This window comes from Henckelia pumila, chromosome 3 (assembly GCF_033568475.1).
Source record: "Henckelia pumila isolate YLH828 chromosome 3, ASM3356847v2, whole genome shotgun sequence".
In the NCBI taxonomy this organism is placed as follows: domain Eukaryota; kingdom Viridiplantae; phylum Streptophyta; class Magnoliopsida; order Lamiales; family Gesneriaceae; genus Henckelia; species Henckelia pumila.
In genome coordinates, this window is record NC_133122.1 from 60,224,901 (window position 1) to 60,245,460 (window position 20,560).

Genomic DNA, 20,560 nt, shown 5'->3' on the forward strand with positions numbered 1-20,560 from the left:
AAATTCACGTACTTCTCAGCTCGACTAAAGAGCTCATCATAAGTCAAAGGAGACTTCTTGACCAAGGATCTGAAAAACTCTCCTCCTCTCAACCCTTGAGTGAAAGAGTTGACCAAGGTGTCAGCAGTGGCAGCAGGTACTTCCAGAGCTGCTGTATTGAAGCGCTGAACATACTCCCGCAATGGTTCCACCTCAGATTGCTTTATACTGAACAAACTGGGATAAGTCTTCAAATATCTCTTGCTACTCGCATATTGGTGTAGAAAAGCTGAGCTGAAGTCATTGAAACTCTGAATACTACCAGGCTGTAAAAGGTTGAACCATTGCTGGGCTGACCTTACCAGAGTAGTGAGGAAGACCCGACATTTAATTGCATCTGAATATCTATGCAACAAGGCTGCATTTTCAAATCTCCCCAAATGTTCCTCCGGATCTGAGCTCCCGTCATATTCCCCTAAAGTAGGCTGTTTAAAATTTGCAGAGAGTTCTTCATCTAGAATAGCCCAAGCAAAAGGACTTTCCCTCTGTATAGGCACAGGCCGACCTCCAACTTGCCGACCTAGTCTCCTGATCTCTTCCCACACCACATCCATTGGGTTCGGCTGACCTACGGGAGGAGGTGGTGGATTTTGACCCATGGCCGCTTGCACCGTTTGAGTGATGAACTGGCTGAGCTGATCTACAGTCATATCAGCCACATTTCCTCTTCCCCTTCCTCTTCCTCTTCCTGCCATATCTACGTCTTAGCTTGAATTTCCCACAGACGGCGCCAATTGATATACCTTAATAAAGTGATCTCCTTGGACGAGCTGAAGAAGCTCCTCCAAATAAAAGATAAAATGTTGCTGACCTGAAACCACTAACAAGAGTGTTAAGGGGGGCCGGAAGGTGTTCCGGTGTATCCCCTCCGACGCTCAAGTCAGATGCTAGGATAGCGAAAATATAGAGAGTGGTGTGTGCACGAGTGAAAAATTAGGATTCAAATAATGAAAATGAACCTCATATTTATAGGAGAGGGCTCCGGATTTATCGCCTACCTTCCTTATCAAGAATCCGCGAATCCTGGGATCACAATCCCGAATATTTAGGCTGAGATCTCGCCCGAATCTTTTCTCAATAAAGGAAATAACAATACACTTAATCTGAGCTGAACTGTCATCATGAGGACACTATATTGCTGCTCTCCCTAGGTTCATATGAAAAAGGGGTGAGTGAGTTATTGCTGAACCCCTGAACTCAACCTGAACACTGATCCTAACATCTTAGCTAGCTCACCAAGGTTGTTCAACCCCTCTACTAAGCTAACTCCCTACTGACATTGGAGCTGAGATGAACTCCATAGCTCCCGACCTGAGCTGGAGGTGATGGTGGAGGAGCTTGGCTGAGCTCCCGAGCTCCCGAGTTGAGCTCCCGACCCGTGCTGAAGGCGATGGTCGAGGAGCTTGGCTGAGCTCCCAAGCTCCCGAGCTGAGCTCCTGACCCGAGCTGGAGGCGATGGTCGAGGAGCTTGGCTGAGCTCCCGAGCTCCCTAGCTGAGCTCCCGAGCCGAGCTGGAGGCGATGGTGGAGGATCTTGGCTGAGCTCCCGAGCTCCCGAGCTGAGCTCCCGACCCGAGCTGGAGGCGATGGTCGAGGAGCTTGGCTGAGCTCCCGAGCTCCCTAGCTGAGCTCCCGAGCCAAGCTGGAGGCAATGGTGGAGGAGCTTGGCTGAGCTCCCGAGCTGCTGAAAGAGTGGGTGCCCGGTGTGCCAACTTGTGGCTAAGGGCTTTTATGACTCTATGTATAAACAATCTTTTGTTTAATATAATTTACACTTTTATAATGGCATTTACTTTATCTTTTATCATATTATTATGTTGTGACATACTATAAGATGTTTAGATGAAGACCTTGAATATACTATAGTGTATGTAAGATGTGGTGGCACATGGGGATGGCTATCATGAAACACATCTTATAGTCACTGTATATTCTAAACAGTTCCTAGTCGATTGAGACATCCGTTAATAAGGATAAGGATCGCTCGAGATTGAGACTAGCATTTGCGATGCCGAGTACCACGTTTCATTGGTATGGAACATAGAGATGTTCAAAGCATGCAAGTGGATATTCATACGATGAATGATCGAACTACCCTATCCGGACTTTCCAAGTGGTTATCACTTATCGAGTGGATAAAGTCCGCGTTTTTGGTTGTACACCATTAGTCCTTACTACTTGAAACATCATTGAGACTCTATATGCTAGTACTGTACTTTGACTCGTTTACCGACTCTATTGGGGTCATCAGGTGTCGGGATTGGGTACAGTTACGACACATATAGGAGTCGATGCTTTGTTGTCAAGGATTCACCACATACTTGCGAGTGTGGATATCCTATGCAATCTGAGGAGATATTAGTGTGACGAATCTCTGGCCAGAGTACATGATGTGTTTTAAGAAATGGTTTCTTAGTAGCACATGCGATGTCACTATTTGATCTTCAAGATGCATTGCATAGTTATCGAATCTCGAACGACTCTCGATTTACCAATGGTTGTTGATTCGATCGGGATATATGGATGAAGGGACCGTACTGTACGCTAACCAAAATCTATTGGTTCTTGCAGGCACTATCAGTGATACCTAGAGAATCATGGGGCGATGTTGCTAGGCGCTCTTACCATGATTCGATGGGCAAGTCGGAAATTGTTGTTCCGAGTCACAAGGAGTTGTGAGCCCACGACTAGCTGTATCCCTGAACCATTGAGGGTCACACAAGTAATGGATTTCTAATCCCCATTGAGATAATTAAATTTAAAGAGTTAAATTTAGTGAATAAAGAAGTGGGACTTCTTATTTAAGAGTAGAGAGAGTAAGATTTCCTAAAATGACATAGTGATGGACATTTTTGGAAACCACTGAATTCGAATTCAGAAAATTTATCTTGACTTTAAAAGATGCAGAAATGGTTTCTGTGCACATTGGTAAAATTGGTTTATCAATCTGAGTCACGATGAATTTTATATTAATTTCTGAACATGCGGGCTTTGCTTGTCAGGCTTGAACTTAGGACTAATGGGCCCTAAGCTGTTAGCAGCCCATATTATAAATAAGTTATTGCAGTACAGAAATTACACACAACTTACACTCAGATTTTCGAAAACCCTAGCCTCCAGTCTAGGAATTTCGGCCGCCCCCCTCTCTCTGTCTTAGAGAATTTTCAGTCTGCGAATTTCGAATTTGCAGTCTGAATTAGCAGATCATATCTGTTCTATCTCTTCGTAGAAACTTCTGATAGACTTTCTAGTGCAGTCTATCAGAGGGATTAAACTTCTGTTCGTGGACCTGATTGAAGAATTGTTCGTTCATCAGTTCCTGGGATATACAACAAGAGCAGTTTAATCTGTTGGTGTCCATAATCTCGTTTCGAGATTTTAAGGTAAAATTTATATTGTTTAAATTTTATATTATCAATTTTAATCGTAGGAATTTGATACACATATGGAATCGTTCCATATAAAACTTTAAAACTTCCGCTGCACCGGGTATCATTTTTTTTAATCCGAAGAACGACCGTGTTCCAACAGTGGTATCAGAGCCAGGCTGTTCTCGGATTTTACAATTAAAATTTTATCGATTGTACAAAGCTTCGATTTTTCAGAAAAATAAAACGGAAAAGAAAAAAAAAATATTTTCAGGTCTGCCCGCTGCCCGAAGGCAGCGAGCAGCGCCGCGTGCAGCCCTGCGCGCAGCTTGGCTGTGCGCAGATGGGCTGCACGCAGCAGCCCTGCGCGAGCTAGGGCAAGCGTTGCCCTAGCCCGCGCAGCTGGGCCGCATGGAGCGGCCCAGCGGCTGGGCTGGACGAGTCCTGCCCAGCGACGGGCGGGCAACCCGGGATTGTCCCGGGCTGCCCAGAAATTTTTTTTTTATTAAAAATTAAATTTTTTCGTGAATTATGAATTCTAGCCCAAAATGGTTTTGGGCCCAATTTTTGGCCCGATTGAAAATTGTTTCAGTTGGTCCACGAGGCAATGAGTCAAAATTGTTTGAGCCCAAAATTTTTAAGAAAATTAATTTTTGGATAAATTTTGAATTTTGGAAATTTATAAATTTAATCCCATAAATTAAATCTTTAATTATTAATTTTGGTACAATTGATAATAAAATATGATTTTATGTATAAAATTGGATTTTATATGTAAAATATGATTTTATGGATAAACTAGATAAAATATGATTTTATATATAAAATAAGATTTTATGTATGAAATATGATTTTATCTATTTATATTTATTGTCATTGCATGATATCCAATAAATTAATTTTTGAATTAAATATTATTGGATAAGGATGATCGATTGTCATGACCAATATTATAGGTGTATGTTAGGTTGTTTACATTTGACTTTATTATTGATTGTTGGGTTTTATTAATGGGCCTGGTTTATGGCCCAAATTTGATTTTATCATTTGTAATAAAAGTGGGTCTAGTTTATGGCCCGTTCCCACCCCTACAATGTATCCCTTTATTTGTCATAGTAATTTATTGTAAATTCACTAGAAATAGTGGGAGTTTTTGAAGATGGAGGTGGGACCAGCAAGCAATGATAAAGACGGAAGAAATGTAAATTGGAAGCACAATGTAATAGGATTGCATTGCATACTTGCATATCACCTAGGATTGGACTTAGACTCGTGATTGGCAACCACGGGTCGATTAGTAATGGAATCGATCATCCTAAAATATAATATATGATATTATCGTTGTATGCATGTTTAGACTAAATTGTATGAATCCCGCAAGCATACAAATTTTAAATGATGAGACAAATTTTCAAAAAATTAAAATCCCTCATTTTAAATATGATTTAAAATTGATATCAAGATAAATAAAGGAAATTTAAATATTGTTTAAATGTTCCTACCTTCCATCAACGATCAATGTATGAGATGCTACCCGCGGATACGGTCCGGCTCATATTATTGGGGGGGCCCATTCGTCGAAAAGCTGTACATTGGATCGACACATGTTGTAAGTTGGATGGAACTCCCATGGGATTGGCTCATATTATTGGGGATCCACATGGCGACCGTCCATCACAACTTGATATTGATGGGTCATCTTGACATGTCACAATAAACGGCGTCATATTATTGGGCCCTTATTGGACATGAGGTAAAAACATGGAGGTTGCTTTGGAAGCAATTGGGCTCTACCTTTTGAAAATTATGGTTGGCTGATATTATTCGGGACTATAGTTTGTCAATTGGACTCCATGTTCCCACTAAAAAAAATGTTTCTCGTTTTCACTAGAGGGTAGTGAAATCGTTAAAATAGTGGGAGTGAGATTCATAAAATAAATTTCGCCTATTTTATGTCTTAGTAAATTAATTAAACAATCACTGATTATTGTCTGTTTCTTTTCAGTATTTCATTAAGATGAATTCGCGCTATCCACTATTCTATATTCTCGAACAAAATAAACTGACTGGCGCAAACTATACGGAATGGTTCCGTAAGTTGAAGATTGTCTTGACCTCGGAGAAGATGTTCTACGTGTTAGAAAAATCTCCTCCGAAGGAAGCACCAGCTGATATAAGTCCGGAAGAGTTGGCCAAACTTGATAAATGGTGGGACCATGATATCAAGGCCAAATGCTATATGCAAGCTTCGATGTCTGATGAACTCCAGAGGCGATTTGAGGATACCGTGAATGCTGCTGACATTCACGTACAACTCAAGGAACTTTTTGGGGCTCAATCGAGAGCTGAAAGGTTCGCTACTGTAAAAGAGTTAATGACGTGTCGCATGCGTGAAGGGACTTCGGTCCGTGATCATGGGGTACGCGTGATTTGGCTCATTCAGAAGTTGGTAACGCTTGAATTGGTATTGGAGCATGCTCAATGTGGACTTATTACTTCTCTCTCTTCCTTCATCGTTTGACGGTTTTGTGGTGAATTTCAATATGAACAAGATAGAGGCCTCCCTTGAAGAGATGATCAATATGCTTGTAACTTATGAAGCCACTTTAAAGAAGGATAAACCGGTTCTCTTGGTGGGCTCCTCTTCTTCTGCTAAGAAGGGGCCAAGTACAAAGGGTAAGAAACGTTCTGCCCCATCCAAGAAAATTGGACCCGAGAAGAAGAACAAGACAAAGGCTTCAAACATGGAAAAGTCCAAGGATGTTTGCCATCACTGCAAGAAACCCGGTCATTGGAAACGTAACTGCAAGGAATATCTAGAGCAGTTGCGAACTGCGAAGGGTATGTTTTATATTGAAATAAATGTTTCACTTAATACTACTTCTTGCGTATTGGATACCGAATGTGGATCTCACATTTGCAATGATTTGCAGGTGATGACAAGAAGTCGCAAGCTTAGAATGGGTGAGACCCAGCTGAGGCTCGGAAATGGTTCTAGAGTTGAAGCCAAAGCCGTGGGAGACGTTTATTTAATTTTGCAGAACGATTTTAAGTTACTTTTGAGAGATGTTTTATTTGTTCCAGACTTGATTAAAAACATTATTTCTGTTTCTATGCTTGATAGAGATGGTTTTTTCTTGCAATTTTGTGAATGAGATTTGCAATATTTACAAGAATGAATGTTTGATTGGAAATGGACAACTTGAAAACGATCTATATAACTTAAAATTAAAAGACGTTCCAATAAATTATGTTGATAAACCGGTAACAACGAACAAAAGGAAAATCGATAGTCAAAACCCAGCAAACCTTTGGCATGCTAGGCTAGGTCATATTTCATCAAGGAGGATGACAAGCTAGTGGGAGAGGGCATGTTTGATATGTCTGATATTAACTCTCTAGCTACTTGTGAGTCCTGCCTGAAAGGAAAAATGACTAAATCTCTTTTCAAAGGAAAACCTGAGCGTAGTCAAAATCTATTGGATTTGATCCATACGGATGTTTGCGGACCATTTAGTATTGGTACAAAATTTGGTCACACCTACTTCATTACCTTTGCTGATGATTATTCTAGGTATGGGTACTTATATTTGATGAAATATAAGTCTGAATCATTTGAAAAGTTCAAAGAATTCAAGGCTGAAGTAGAAAACAAACTAGGTAAGAGGATTAAAGCACTTCGATCAGATCGAGGTGGAGAATACTTGAGTACCGAGTTTTTGAGCTATCTAAAAGAGAATGAGATTCTCTCTCAGTGGACTCCTCCTATGACACCTCAGCTTAATGGTGTTTCGGAGCGTCGCAATCGAACTTTGTTGGACATGGTTTGATCCATGATGAGCTTCACTGAGCTCCCACCTTCGTTTTGGGGCTATGCTCTTGAAACGGCGGTATTGTTGTTGAACAACGTTCACACTAAAGCAGTGAACAAAACACCATACGAGTTATGGAATGGCAAAGCTCCTATGTATTCGTACTTGAGGATTTGGGGATGTCCTGCTTACGTGAAGCAGACAGTGGGAGATAAGTTGGATAGTCGATCCACCTTATGTTATTTTGTAGGGTATCCGAAGAATTCAATCAGATATTATTTCTATCATCCTACTGAAACAAAAGTGTTTGTTTCAAGGAATGCCACCTTCTTGGAGAAGGAGTTCTTAGTGGATAAGAAAGGCAAGATGATGGAACTCGAAGAAATTCGAGAAGAACCCAAGATACAAAATAATGATCCTACACCTCAGGAACCATTGATTGACACGCCTATTACTAGAAGATCCGAGAGGACTTCTAGGCCTCATATTAGATATGGTTTTCTTCTTGAAGGGGATCAAAGTGAACCCGACATTGGATGTGATCCAAGAAACTTTAAGGAAGCAATTTCTGATGCAGATTCGAATTTATGGCTTGAAGCTATGCAGTCGGAAATAGATTCGATGCATACAAACCAAGTTTGGACTTTAGTAGATCCTCCCGATGGAATTGTTCCAATAGGGTGTAAATGGATCTATAAGAGAAAACTTGGGCCTGATGGAAAGGTACTGACCTACAAGGCACGATTGGTGGCAAAAGGTTATACTCAAAGACAAGGAGTTGACTATGATGAAACTTTTTCACCAGTCGCAATGTTCAAGTCCATAAGAATTCTTATTTCCATAGCAGCATGGTATGACTATGAGATATGGCAAATGGATGTGAAGACTGCATTTATTAATGGAAACATTAAGGAAGAAATCTATATGATGCAGCCCGAGGGATTCACATCCATGGGAAGCGAGCATAAGGTATGCAAGCTTCAGAGATCGATCTATGGTCTCAAACAAGCATTAAGAAGTTGGAACCAGAAATTTGATGAAACAATAAAGGATTTTGGTTTTATCAAGAACCCGGAGGAACCGTGCGTGTACAAGAAAGTAGTTAAGGATGCTGTGACATTCTTAGTACTTTATGTTGATGACATCTTACTCATTGGGAATGATGTAGGGATGTTGCAGTCAACAAAGATATGGTTATCAGGTAGATTCTCGATGAAGGATTTGGGTGAGGCGTCCTATATTCTAGGGATACAGATCTATAGAGATAGATCTAAGAGAATGATAGGACTTACTCAAGCTACCTACATCGACACTATATTGAAAAGGTTTTCAATGGATGAGTCCAAGAGAGGACATCTACCTATGTGTCATGGAGTCTCTCTATCCAAGTCTATGTGTCCCAAGACTGACGAAGAGATAGAGAAAATGACACACATACCATATGCGTCAGCCATAGGGAGTATCATGTATGGGATGATATCCACCAGACCGGATGTGGCATTTGCTCTGAGTGTCACGAGCAGATATCAAGCCAATCCCGGTCAAATGCATTGGAAAGCCGTGAAGGATATTCTTAAGTATTTGAGAAGAACTAAGAATGTATTCATGGTTTATGGAGGAAGAGAACTGAAATTGGAAGGCTATACCGACTCTAGCTTCCAAAGTGATGTGGATGACTCAAAGTCAACCTTTGGATTTGTGTTCATGCTCAATGGCGGTGCTGTCTCTTGGAAGAGTTCCAATCAGGACACCACAGCGGATTCCACCACTGAGGCAGAATACATTGCGGCATCAGCTGCTGCTAAAGAGGCCATTTGGATGAGGAATTTCGTCCAAGAGTTGGGCGTTATTCCTGAAGCTGTTGGTCCAGTCCCGGTGTACTGTGACAACACGGGTGCCGTTGCTCAGGCAAAGGAACCAAGGTCTCATCAAAGATCCAAACACGTACTGAGGAAATACCACATCATCCGGGAGATCGTGGAAAGAGGAGACATCACTGTCGAGAGAGTGGCCTCTGCAGACAATATCGCTGATCCACTTACTAAGCCCTTGCCAGGACCATTATTTGACAAACATCGCGAAGCAATGGGACTACGTAGTATGACTAGTTGGCTTTAGGGCAAGTGGGAGATTGAAAGAGTGGGTGCCCGGTGAGCCAACTTGTGGCTAAGGGCTTTTATGACTCTATGTATAAACAATCTTTTGTTTAATATAATTTACACTTTTATAATGGCATTTACTTTATCTTTTATCATATTATTATGTTGTGACATACTATAAGATGTTTAGATGAAGACCTTGAATATACTATAGTGTATGTAAGATGTGGTGGCACATGGGGATGGCTATCATGAAACACATCTTATAGTCACTGTATATTCTAAACAGTTCCTAGTCGATTGAGCCGTCCATTAATAAGGATAAGGATCGCTCGAGATTGAGACTAGCATTTGCGATGCCGAGTACCACGTTTCATTGGTATGGAACATAGAGATGTTCAAAGCATGCAAGTGGATATTCATACGATGAATGATCGAACTACCCTATCCGGACTTTCCAAGTGGTTATCACTTATCGAGTGGATAAAGTCCGCGTTTTTGGTTGTACACCATTAGTCCTTACTACTTGAAACATCATTGAGACTCTATATGCTAGTACTGTACTTTGACTCGTTTACCGACTCTATTGGGGTCATCAGGTGTCGGGATTGGGTACAGTTACGACACATATAGGAGTCGATGCTTTGTTGTCAAGGATTCACCACATACTTGCGAGTGTGGATATCCTATGCAATCTGAGGAGATATTAGTGTGACGAATCTCTGGCCAGAGTACATGATGTGTTTTAAGAAATGGTTTCTTAGTAGCACATGCGATGTCACTATTTGATCTTCAAGATGCATTGCATAGTTATCGAATCTCGAACGACTCTCGATTTACCAATGGTTGTTGATTCGTTCGGGATATATGGATGAAGGGACCGTACTGTACGCTAACCAAAATCTATTGGTTCTTGCAGACACTATCAGTGATACCTAGGGAATCATGGGGCGATGTTGCTAGGCACTCTTACCATGATTCGATGGGCACGTCAGAAATTGTTGTTCCGAGTCACAAGGAGTTGTGAGCCCACGGCTAGCTGTATCCCTGAACCATTGAGGGTCACACAAGTAATGTATTTCTAATCCCCGTTGAGATAATTAAATTTAAAGAGTTAAATTTAGTGAATAAAGAAGTGGGACTTCTTATTTAAGAGTAGAGGGAGTAAGATTTCCTAAAATGACATAGTGATGGACATTTTTGGAAACCACTGAATTCGGATTCAGAAAATTTATCTTGACTTTAAAAGATGCAGAAATGGTTTCTGTGCACATTGGTGAAATTGGTTTATCAATCTGAGTCACGATGAATTTTATATTAATTTCTGAACATGCGGGCTTTGCTTGTCAGGCTTGAACTTAGGACTAATGAGTCCTAAGCTGTTAGCAGCCCACATTATAAATAAGTTATTGCAGTACAGAAATTACACACAACTTACACTCAGATTTTTGAAAACCCTAGCCTCCAGTCTAGGAATTTCGGCCGCCCCCTCTCTCTGTCTTAGAGAATTTTCAGTCTGCAAATTTCGAATTTGCAGTCTGAATTAGCAGATCATATCTGTTCTATCTCTCCGTAGAAACTTCTGATAGACTTTCTAGTGCAGTCTATCAGAGGGATTAAACTTCTGTTCGTGGACCTGATTGAAGAATTGTTCGTTCATCAGTTCCTGGGATATATGACAAGAGCAGTTTAATCTGTTGGTGTCCATAATCTCGTTTCGAGATTTTAAGGTAAAATTTATATTGTTTAAATTTTATACTATCAATTTTAATCGTAGGAATTTGATACCCATATGGAATCGTTCCATATAAAACTTTAAAACTTCCGCTGCATCGGATATCATTTTTTTTTTAATCCGGAGAACGACCGTGTTCCAACAGCTGAGCTCCTGACCCAAGCTGGAGGTGATGGTCGAGGAGCTTGGCTGAGCTTCCGACCCGAGCTGGAGGTGATGGTGGAGGAGCTTGGCCGAGCTTCGCGAGATGAACTCCTGAACCAGCTATGGTTGATTAAGGGGATGTTCCTTTTTAGGATCATCGATGAGCTGAGGCGGTTTTCTCCTCCGGGTATCAATCATGTTTTTGGTTTCTGTAGTCTTCTCAATTATTTAGGAAGTATCAGCGTCCGCGTGTCACTGTGCTTCATTTATGCTAAGTTTTTAGTGCTTGAAAACATAATGAGGCAGACACATGGGATTTGCGAAAGAATATACATTGATTTGCTGCGCAAAAATAACAATTGTGCCAATATGGAATACATAAGCATTTCTATGCTCAAAGGTTACTTTTTCTGTTTCAGGAAGATATGAAACTGATGTCTGACATGGGTTTGGAGGCCTTTAGAATCTCCATATCATGGTCAAGACTCATTCCCAGTATGTATGCTTGCCACACGATAGACATGAGAAACCTGTGGTTTTTTTATTAATTCTTTTCCTTATATGATGTTTGCTGGTCTATAGATGGAAGAGGACCGGTAAATCCTTTAGGGTTGCAATTCTACAATAATTTCATCAATGAACTAATAAGCCATGGTGAATACCGACTCTCCTTCAAATATTTTTGGCGGGAATTTTATATTTCACTTGCGAGATTAAAATTTTCTACATTTATAATCATGCAGGAATTGAACCGCATGTTACTTTGCATCACCTTGATCATCCACAAGCACTTGAGGATGAGTACGGTGGATGGCTTAGTAGAAAGATGGTGTATGTCTGAATCTATAATTGCCATGCAAGTGTAGTATATAATGGTTTTATATATGTACCAACTCGCTGTTTGCAACTGCAGGAAGGACTTCACAGCATATGCCGATGTGTGTTTCAGGGAATTTGGGGACAGGGTTTTCTACTGGACCACTGTTAACGAAGCCAGTATATTCGCAATTGGTGGTTATGACCAAGGAATCAGTCCCCCAGGACGGTGTTCGCCGCCATTCTCATATGGTTGTTCCAAGGGTAATTCCTCCATTGAACCATACATTGTGGGGCATAACCTCATGCTGGCTCATTCAGCTATTGCCAGATTGTATAAGCAAAAATACAGGGTATTTATCTGTCTTTTCTGATTAATTTTGTTAGATTATAGCATATGGTTATGATGGATTGTCTTGAAGTTTACATTCTTCATCAAATCCCATACGATCAGTGAAATTCATGTTTGTGGTTGCTTCTAGCATTTTGTGATTAAGAAGATGCACTAAATCGGAGAAGCCAAACCATTCTTGAGGTTTTGAGTTCATGTTGTCTCAATGTGACATTTTTTCAATGCAGGCTACCCAGAAAGGTTACATTGGATTTAACGTCTATAATGTTTGGATGGTTCCTTTCGCAAATTCAAAAGAGGATGTGATTGCAACTGAAAGAGCCAACGCTTTTTATATGCGTTGGTAAGATGGCCTCTCATACATAACAAACATTAGTTTGTCTTTTTTATTTGTATTTTGTATACGTTCCAGTGATCTCTCATGATCACTTTGGCATTCAAGAAAATTTTACTCGTGAGCTTACTGGCACTTCTTGCAGGTTGCTTGATCCCCTGATTTTCGGTGACTATCCTGAAATAGTAAAAAAGAATGCCGGGACAAGAATTCCAGCCTTCACAAAGGCTGAGTCGAAGCAAATAAAGAATACCGTCGATTTTATTGGAGTGAACCACTACACAACTGCTTTAGTCAAGGATGATCCAAGTTCCCTTCAAACGGACAACAGGGATTTAGTTGCTGACATGGCAATTAAGTTGATAAGTATAGCCTCAATGATTCCCTTGAATTTTCTCAGATTTTCTTGAACCAAACTCAAATTTATCGTGTTGTCTTTCTCAATCATGTCATTTCGTTAGATGTGCTCTCAGAGCTTATCCAGTTTGTGTGAATTCCTGTCGTGTCTATGTTCTTCTGTTTTTTAGATGGATTAATCTTTGGGATGCGTTCTGTGCTGTGCAATCTGTATTAGACTAGTTGAGGCACTGTACTTTGATCATACATATACACATTCTTAATCTTCTTTTTTTTTTTTTGCCCCAGTTGGTGCAGAGAAAAACGTCCTTGCCCCTGTGCCACAACCGGAACAGGTAAAATTTCAACAGCAAAATGTATATCTCTATTCCTTTGTAAATAATTAACTCTCTTTTTTCTTGGTTTTTTTGTTTGTTTGTCTCAGATTCCTGTGCATCCTTGGGGCCTTTACGGATTGCTGGAGTATCTAAAACAAGTTTATGGCAATATCCCTATTTATGTCCATGAAAATGGTTTGTTCTTTCTCCATCTCCCTTCTCACATGCACCATTAAACCTCACACATGTTGTCAGAATTTGATTAACATTCCACCAGTTTTCCGGATTAAACGTCTTCATCCATGCTTCAATCGCCTCGCTAAGTGTTATCAGAAAGGGTAGTTGACAGCTCACTTTTTTAGTTCCAACTATATATATTGCAGGTCGGGGGACGCGGCGCAATGGAACTCTGGAAGACACTGGAAGGGTTGAATATGTAACACCCGAAAATTTTAAAACGTAAATCCGCATGCATAATTAGGAGAAATTAATTTTTAATTAAGGTTTAAATGTATTTATGTGATATTATGTGATTTATATGCATGATTTAATTTATTTTAGCATTTAACCCATAATTATGGAAATTCTAGATTTTTAAGGAATTTATTATTTTTGATCGCATAAACGGGACCGTGGACGGACGAGATACCAAAATTCTTAGCCAAAAATATTTTATGAGTTTTATGAGCCTTAAAATAATTTTTAAGGTATTTTGTCAAGAAAATTTAGGTACTTAATTACATATTTATTTAAGAATTGATTTTTGGCCAAAATAAGTCATTTTAATAACTTTTATTGATTTTTAAAAATCCCTTAATTATTAATTTCGGGATTTTGTTTTCATTATCAGAATAATATATTATGTTTGAGTTTTAAATATTATATTTTAGGTATGATTTTATCCTAAATTAGTTATTATCCTAGTTAAATTCTAATTAACCAAAAATTTATCTTATCTACCCTAAACCTACGTTGATTCTCCCATCAGCCACCTCCCCCACCCCATTCTTCAATTTTGCATCGGCTTCCAGCAGAAAACACAGTCCATAGCCGATCCTTCATAGATTTTTGGAGATTTTGGTCCGTTCATCGTCCCGGAGTCTCGTAAACGCATCAATCTCCATTCAAAGATTAAAAGGCATGTCTAAAACTTTTATTTGGTCACCATATAAGCTATTACTCTTGCATGATGTGTTTTATTCCAGATTTTTCATGGAAATTTTGAGTTTATGCACGTATGCCTTGTATTGATGCATGTTCTTGCTTGATTGGTCATGACTCACGTTTTTGCCAAGCATGGTATGGTCCAGAGGCTGGGGCTCGGTCAAGGGGTGTCCTAGGGTGCCTTAGGGTCGAGTGGTTTGAGTGTTTTGAGCCAAGGTTGGTCTGAACCGAAACAATATCTTCTGGTTGCATATAAGGTCGCAGTTTGAGCGGTTTTGAGAGAATGGTTCGTGTGCACTGTATAAGACGGGTTTGAGGGTGATTCCAATTGGGTTAGAACCCCAAGACATAGAGGAAGTTATCTCAGGTAGTTCTCTAGCCAGTGATGGTAGGAGTTGGGCGGCCGAACGGCCGGAAGTCCGGCGTCGCGCGCAGCACGCGAGCAGAAATTAGGCAGATTTTGTTTTGGTTCGTTCTCCTTCGTTAGGACTCCGTTTTGGCTGGTTTTTAGCTTTCTGGAAACTTCTTGAAGTCTTCTAGGTGTAGGTGGTGGTGCTTTGGCCATTTGGTGGTCGGAGTAGGGCAGCCGATGCCTCTGAACAGAAGCTGGTCGCAGCCGAGAGTAAGGAACAAGAGGGAAACGAGTTTAGGGTTTTGGGCAGGTCCGGGTCGGGTCGGGTCTTGGGGCCTGGATCGGGTCTGGTAATTTTTGGGTCGGTTCAGGTTGGTTCGGGTCCGGGTTAGGTGGGCCGGGCTCGAGTATTTTTAATTTTTACGTGTTTAAGATTTTAATTGGTTTTTGGGCCAATTAATTAAAAATAAAATTATTTGGGCTTCCAAATAATTTTATTTTGGGCTTTAAATAATTTATTTAAGTTAGCCCAATAATTTTTATGGGCTTGGGAGCCCATGGGAATTTTTGGGTCAGTCAGAGGATTTTTGGGCCAGTCTAGTGTCTTATTGGGTTTATTTAAGTTAATGAGCTTAAATATTTTTATTTAGGCCCAGTTAAGTTTAGTTAAGTTATTTGTGCTAAAATATGATAATTGGGCTCTTATTTAAGTTTAATGGGCTTAGAGTGAGTAACCAGCAGTCTGGACCAACCCATGAAAAATAACTAAGTCCGGAATATATATTTAATTATTTTTATGCATGAAGTTTATATTTTAAGTATAAGTATATTTATTATGAAAAAATAAATTAAATATATATTACGGACAAATTTTCAGTGCATGCATTCATGAAATTTTATATGATATGATTATGATTATGTATGACTTGAGCAAAAATATTTTTTTGATGGAAATTGAAGTAGTGTGACATAAGGGTGGTTATCCACCATATGATATATGATTTATATGAGGTAGTTTACTACCATAGGAGGTGATTTATCACCACCACGTACGTTGGTTCATGACACTGATCAGTCGGCACAGATAAGCGTCACACTTACGGATAGGACCATAGACTGTTTCAAAAATATCATGCTCAATTATGTTATGTATGATGAAGAAAGATGATGTTTATGATTAAGATTTATGTTTCAGTATTTATGTTATGGAAAATATTGTCATGCATGTTCATGTATCATGTATATGTATTAGTATGATTATGTGATGCATTATTTTAAACCTTGATATTCAAGTTTAGACATGTTGAGCCCCTAGGCTCACTATGCTTATATGGTGCAGGTGAGTCAGATGATATTTATATAGATCCTACCGGTGGTGATGACGTATGAGTTCACGGAACAGTGGCCCCGTGACCGTTGCAGTTTTTATGGGATGTTTTAAGATACATTTATTTTATTATGTTGAGTTTTAAACATGGAATACTTACTATTTTGTTTCATGCATGAAACCCTTTTTAATTATTTATTTGTTTATTTTTATTTAAGTTACTACTAAGAAGTAGTATTTTATTTTAAATGTGATACATATATGTATGGGCATATATGTATTGTTATTATTTAAAAAAAAAAAAATTCCGCATTTAAGTTTTAAGAAGGTCTAGATGTTTCAATTAGTATCAAAGCACGGTCCTTGGAGGGTGCCCATCTACCATGTGAAGCTCAGAAATCTCACTATCGGTCTGTAAGTTTTAAATTGTTTTTCTTATGATCTATAAGGAGCATATGTAACGATTTAAGATTTCATGTTAGCAAAATTTTAAAATACTTAGTTATGCATTGCGATTTACGTGAAGAATGTTTGGTGATGCAGTATGCCCCTAGACATGTTATACGACAGGTTGACCACAAGGAATTTCGAATTTGGGAATTCGGTTTTATTTTGTTGAAACTAAGTTTGATATTTATGATATATGGGTTGTCACTTGAATTTTTGTAGTAACTTATTGATTTTTAAGTTAGAATGATTTCATTGGTAAATTATTGGGTTTGTGATGGTAAGAGGTAGCGGGTCTATCTAGAAAATTTTTATGAATGTATAGCGATAGATATAACAATAAAAGTACATTCCGATAAGAGGTTTTAAGTTTATGTAATAGCAATAGAATTATTGCTTGAGGCGAGAGTAGGATTTCTCGCAAGAATGATTAATCGAAGGTTGTATCTTTTTCTTCTTTGGTGAATTAAAAATGTTACTTTTTAGAGGCTAGTATATATTTTTGGGAATTAAGTCCGCATGTGTCAATTTATGCTAGTTGGGTTCACAGATATCATATTGTCATTCATTTAACTATTAAGGTTTTTCCCTTGACGAAGAAGTCATGATTTTTTTTTTTTGGAGATGACACTGGTACCATAAGGTTATAGTTTGATGGTTTGTAGTTTTAAGTTTGTACTCTTAATTATATGAGGTATAAATTGATGATAAGTATGTTTTGTATTAGATTCTTGAATCTTTGAGAATAAAAAAATAATCGTGGAGTTAGTTTGATAAAGAATTGGGTAATCTTTGATAAGAATTAAGGGTTCGCATGGTTTGTGTTACCAAGTAAGCTGTATTGAGTTTGACGTTCAAGTCACTACGTTTAAATAAATAGATTTGGGAACTTGTCAGCCTGACTTATAGATATTGTGATGACTGAATGATGTAGGTGTAAATTTTTATAGGCTTGTGTAATTGGTCAGGTGTGGCATAACACTTGTTATAAAATTTTGGTTTCGATGTCAAGTGTAATATAAGCTTTAGATATGACCTAAGAGTTGACGGTATATATATATATATATATATATATATATATATTTAATGGAGTGAGTTTTTTTGTTAAGAGTTGAGTCATTTGAGAATTTGGGTTATTGGTTCTACGCTTATATGGGTAGTTGAAGCACTTGGAATAATCATGAGTCAGCGTAATGACTTGATATTATAATTGTTATCTCGATACTTTCGTTTTACGTTGGGGTTAATTGTATATAAGTATTTGTATGGATGTTCTTTCAATATCCTTGAGTTGTATAAACTTAAATTATTGGGTCATGTTATAGGAGTGTCTCCACCAAAATTTTTGGGATGCATGAGCAAAAAGGTACTGGTTGTGTTTTGACTGTACATGGGACCAACATGTATTACTTGTGAGCGGATTATTCAGTTTATTAGGTAATTGACTTAGTATTTTGATTTTGAGGAGTTCAGATTCCATGGAATATAAATAGAGGCAACTAGGAAATGATATGAAATTAACTATTGAATGTTATATTATTATGCTATTTAGAGATGATGACATGTAAATACTATTCGGGGAATTTCACTCATCCAATAGGAGAATCTAAGTGCCTTAAGCCTAAACTAACCACATAATTAGAATTCATATATTTTAAGCATATTCCTGATGTTAGGAGAATTTATGTTGTGCATGACGTTTGACACTAAATTCACTTTTTGGGTTTCATGGATTTATAGCACTCGAGATTTAAGATTTTCAAGCGTTCGATAGTTGAAAGTGTAGTGGTAAATGGATAAGTTGAAGAAAATTGCGATGAATGACAGATGTTCGACTCAAAGATGTTTAACTTGTTATAGAAGGCTAGAGTGTGGATGTAGTAGCCCGTGCCCTAATTGAGTAATTAAAGGATTAATGCTAATTAATTGAATTAGGCATCGGACGGATCGGAAGCTCCGAAGGCACGATCGGAAGCTCCGAACAGGATCGGAAGCTCCGATGAGCGATCGGAGGCACCGATCGATATTACGTCAGGCATGACGTGTGGTTGGATCGGAAGCTTCGATCAGGACCGGAAGCTCCGATCACCCCTATCCGAAGTCAACAAGTGATATTTTGACACGTGGCAGATCAGGATCTTCGGAAGCTCCGATGGCAGGATCGGACGTTCCGATCGAGGTTCGGACGTTCCGATCAAGGATCGGAAGTTCCGATCGTTGTCTATAAATAGAAGGCCGAGACTTCACTTTCATTTGCCAATTCCGAGTTCTCCTTTCCTTTCTAGTCCTTTTGGAGCTGTTCTAGTCTTTCTTAGGCTTGGTCCGGAGGTCGGAGAGGCGTTCGGTAGTCGTAGCGGAGTTGTGCCCAAGTTCTGGAGGCATCGACATCAAAGGGCTAATGACGGACGAAGGTATAGCTTTTGCTTCCTATAAATATTTAGGAGTATGCAATAGCTTAGTTAAGGCTTTTAGAGCACTTTAATGATAGTAGTATCATTTGGCAGTGTAGAGCAGACTATAGGCGTGGACCTAGAGTTGGTAGAGCTTGCACTGTTTTGAGGTACGAAAGTACTGTTCGAGATATCCTGACTGAGTATGCATGTATTATGTGACCGCATGATTTATATGCCATGATATTATGCTGCATTCATTTACATCTTGCTGTATCTCCTTCGAGATGTCTGTTAGTAGGGTTGTACCCTATCCTGTTAGTGGATGGACTTCCATCGATTTGGGTCCGGCGTTTCCACGGTTATCTCGGTATGGGAGCCACCTCCTGAAGCGACGGCACAGCGTGCTACATACCAGGGCCCGGTCTGTCTCTGTTATCTGATCCTTGACCTCGAGTCTATAGGGAGTTCACTTTGCATGCATGTATACTCATACTCTCGCACTGAGCGTTTTATGCTCACGTCTCGTACTCTGTATTTTCTGGACACCCTATTCCATGGGGCAGGTTTGCGATTGGACGAGGAGGGTGGATCCAGGAGGGGCTAGTCAGTGGTTGGCCAGCTGGAGCTTCGCTTAGGTTTTATTACTGTTGTTTTGGGTTTATACAACTATTCGATTTGGTTGTATATTATTGGATAATTACATATTCCTTTACTTGGGATTGTATAATGTTAATGGTTTCCGCAGTTTTATTCTGATATCTGTTTAATTAAGTTAATTGCATGCATAAGTTCTGTTTAGTAGGTGATCCGGGTAAGGGTCACTACAGTGGATAAGCTTTACAAGTTGAATTTATTGGGGTTGATATTGTAATCATATGCTTTAATAAGTAAACTTGGGAACAAAAGTTCGGCTCACGAATGTTGGAGGATTGATAAGTAGAGTGTATAAGCATATAAAATCAGTCAAGTTTTGGCATAGTGTGATTATTGTGTTTAGGAAAAAATGATTAGTAAAGTTAATATTTTGTTTATCAGAGTGCGCAGCAGAAGCATGACTTTTGAGATACTGAAACTTGGAAACTAGATGGGTGATCGTGGATAGACTCACCAAGTCAGCTCATTTTTTGCCGGTGAGGACTACTTACTTGTTGACACAGTATGCAGAGCTTTATATCAAGGAGATTGTTAGACTGCATGGCATACCAGTGTCAATAGTTTCAGACAGGGATCCAAGATTTACCTCTGCTTTCTGGAAGAGTTTGCACACAGCATTGGGGACTATATTATTATTCAGTACAACGTTCCATCCCCAGACAGATGGTCAGTCTGAGAGAGTGATCCAGGTTCTTGAGGATCTACTGAGAGCTTGTGTCATCGACTTTCAGGGCTCTTGGGAGACTAGATTGCCATTGGTGGAGTTTACCTATAACAACGTCTTTCACGCATCTATAGGTATGGCTCCTTATGCAGCTCTCTACGGGAGGAGATGCAAATCTCCCGTGCAT

The 20,560-nt window shown here is 39.3% G+C and overlaps 1 protein-coding gene across 1 annotated transcript in view; it reads left to right on the forward strand.

Annotated features, from left to right (window-relative positions):
* The window catches only part of LOC140888821 (beta-glucosidase 10-like), a 38,935-nt gene that overhangs the window by 16,104 nt on the left and 2,271 nt on the right, over window positions 1–20,560 (forward strand). The window contains exons 4-12 of the mRNA XM_073296524.1: window positions 11,616–11,691; window positions 11,779–11,850; window positions 11,940–12,027; window positions 12,110–12,365; window positions 12,592–12,707; window positions 12,844–13,064; window positions 13,344–13,390; window positions 13,480–13,567; window positions 13,756–13,808. Coding sequence (XP_073152625.1) covers window positions 11,622–11,691; window positions 11,779–11,850; window positions 11,940–12,027; window positions 12,110–12,365; window positions 12,592–12,707; window positions 12,844–13,064; window positions 13,344–13,390; window positions 13,480–13,567; window positions 13,756–13,808 — 1,011 coding nt within the window. The 5' untranslated portion in view covers window positions 11,616–11,621. The remainder of the gene's footprint in view (window positions 1–11,615; window positions 11,692–11,778; window positions 11,851–11,939; window positions 12,028–12,109; window positions 12,366–12,591; window positions 12,708–12,843; window positions 13,065–13,343; window positions 13,391–13,479; window positions 13,568–13,755; window positions 13,809–20,560) is intronic.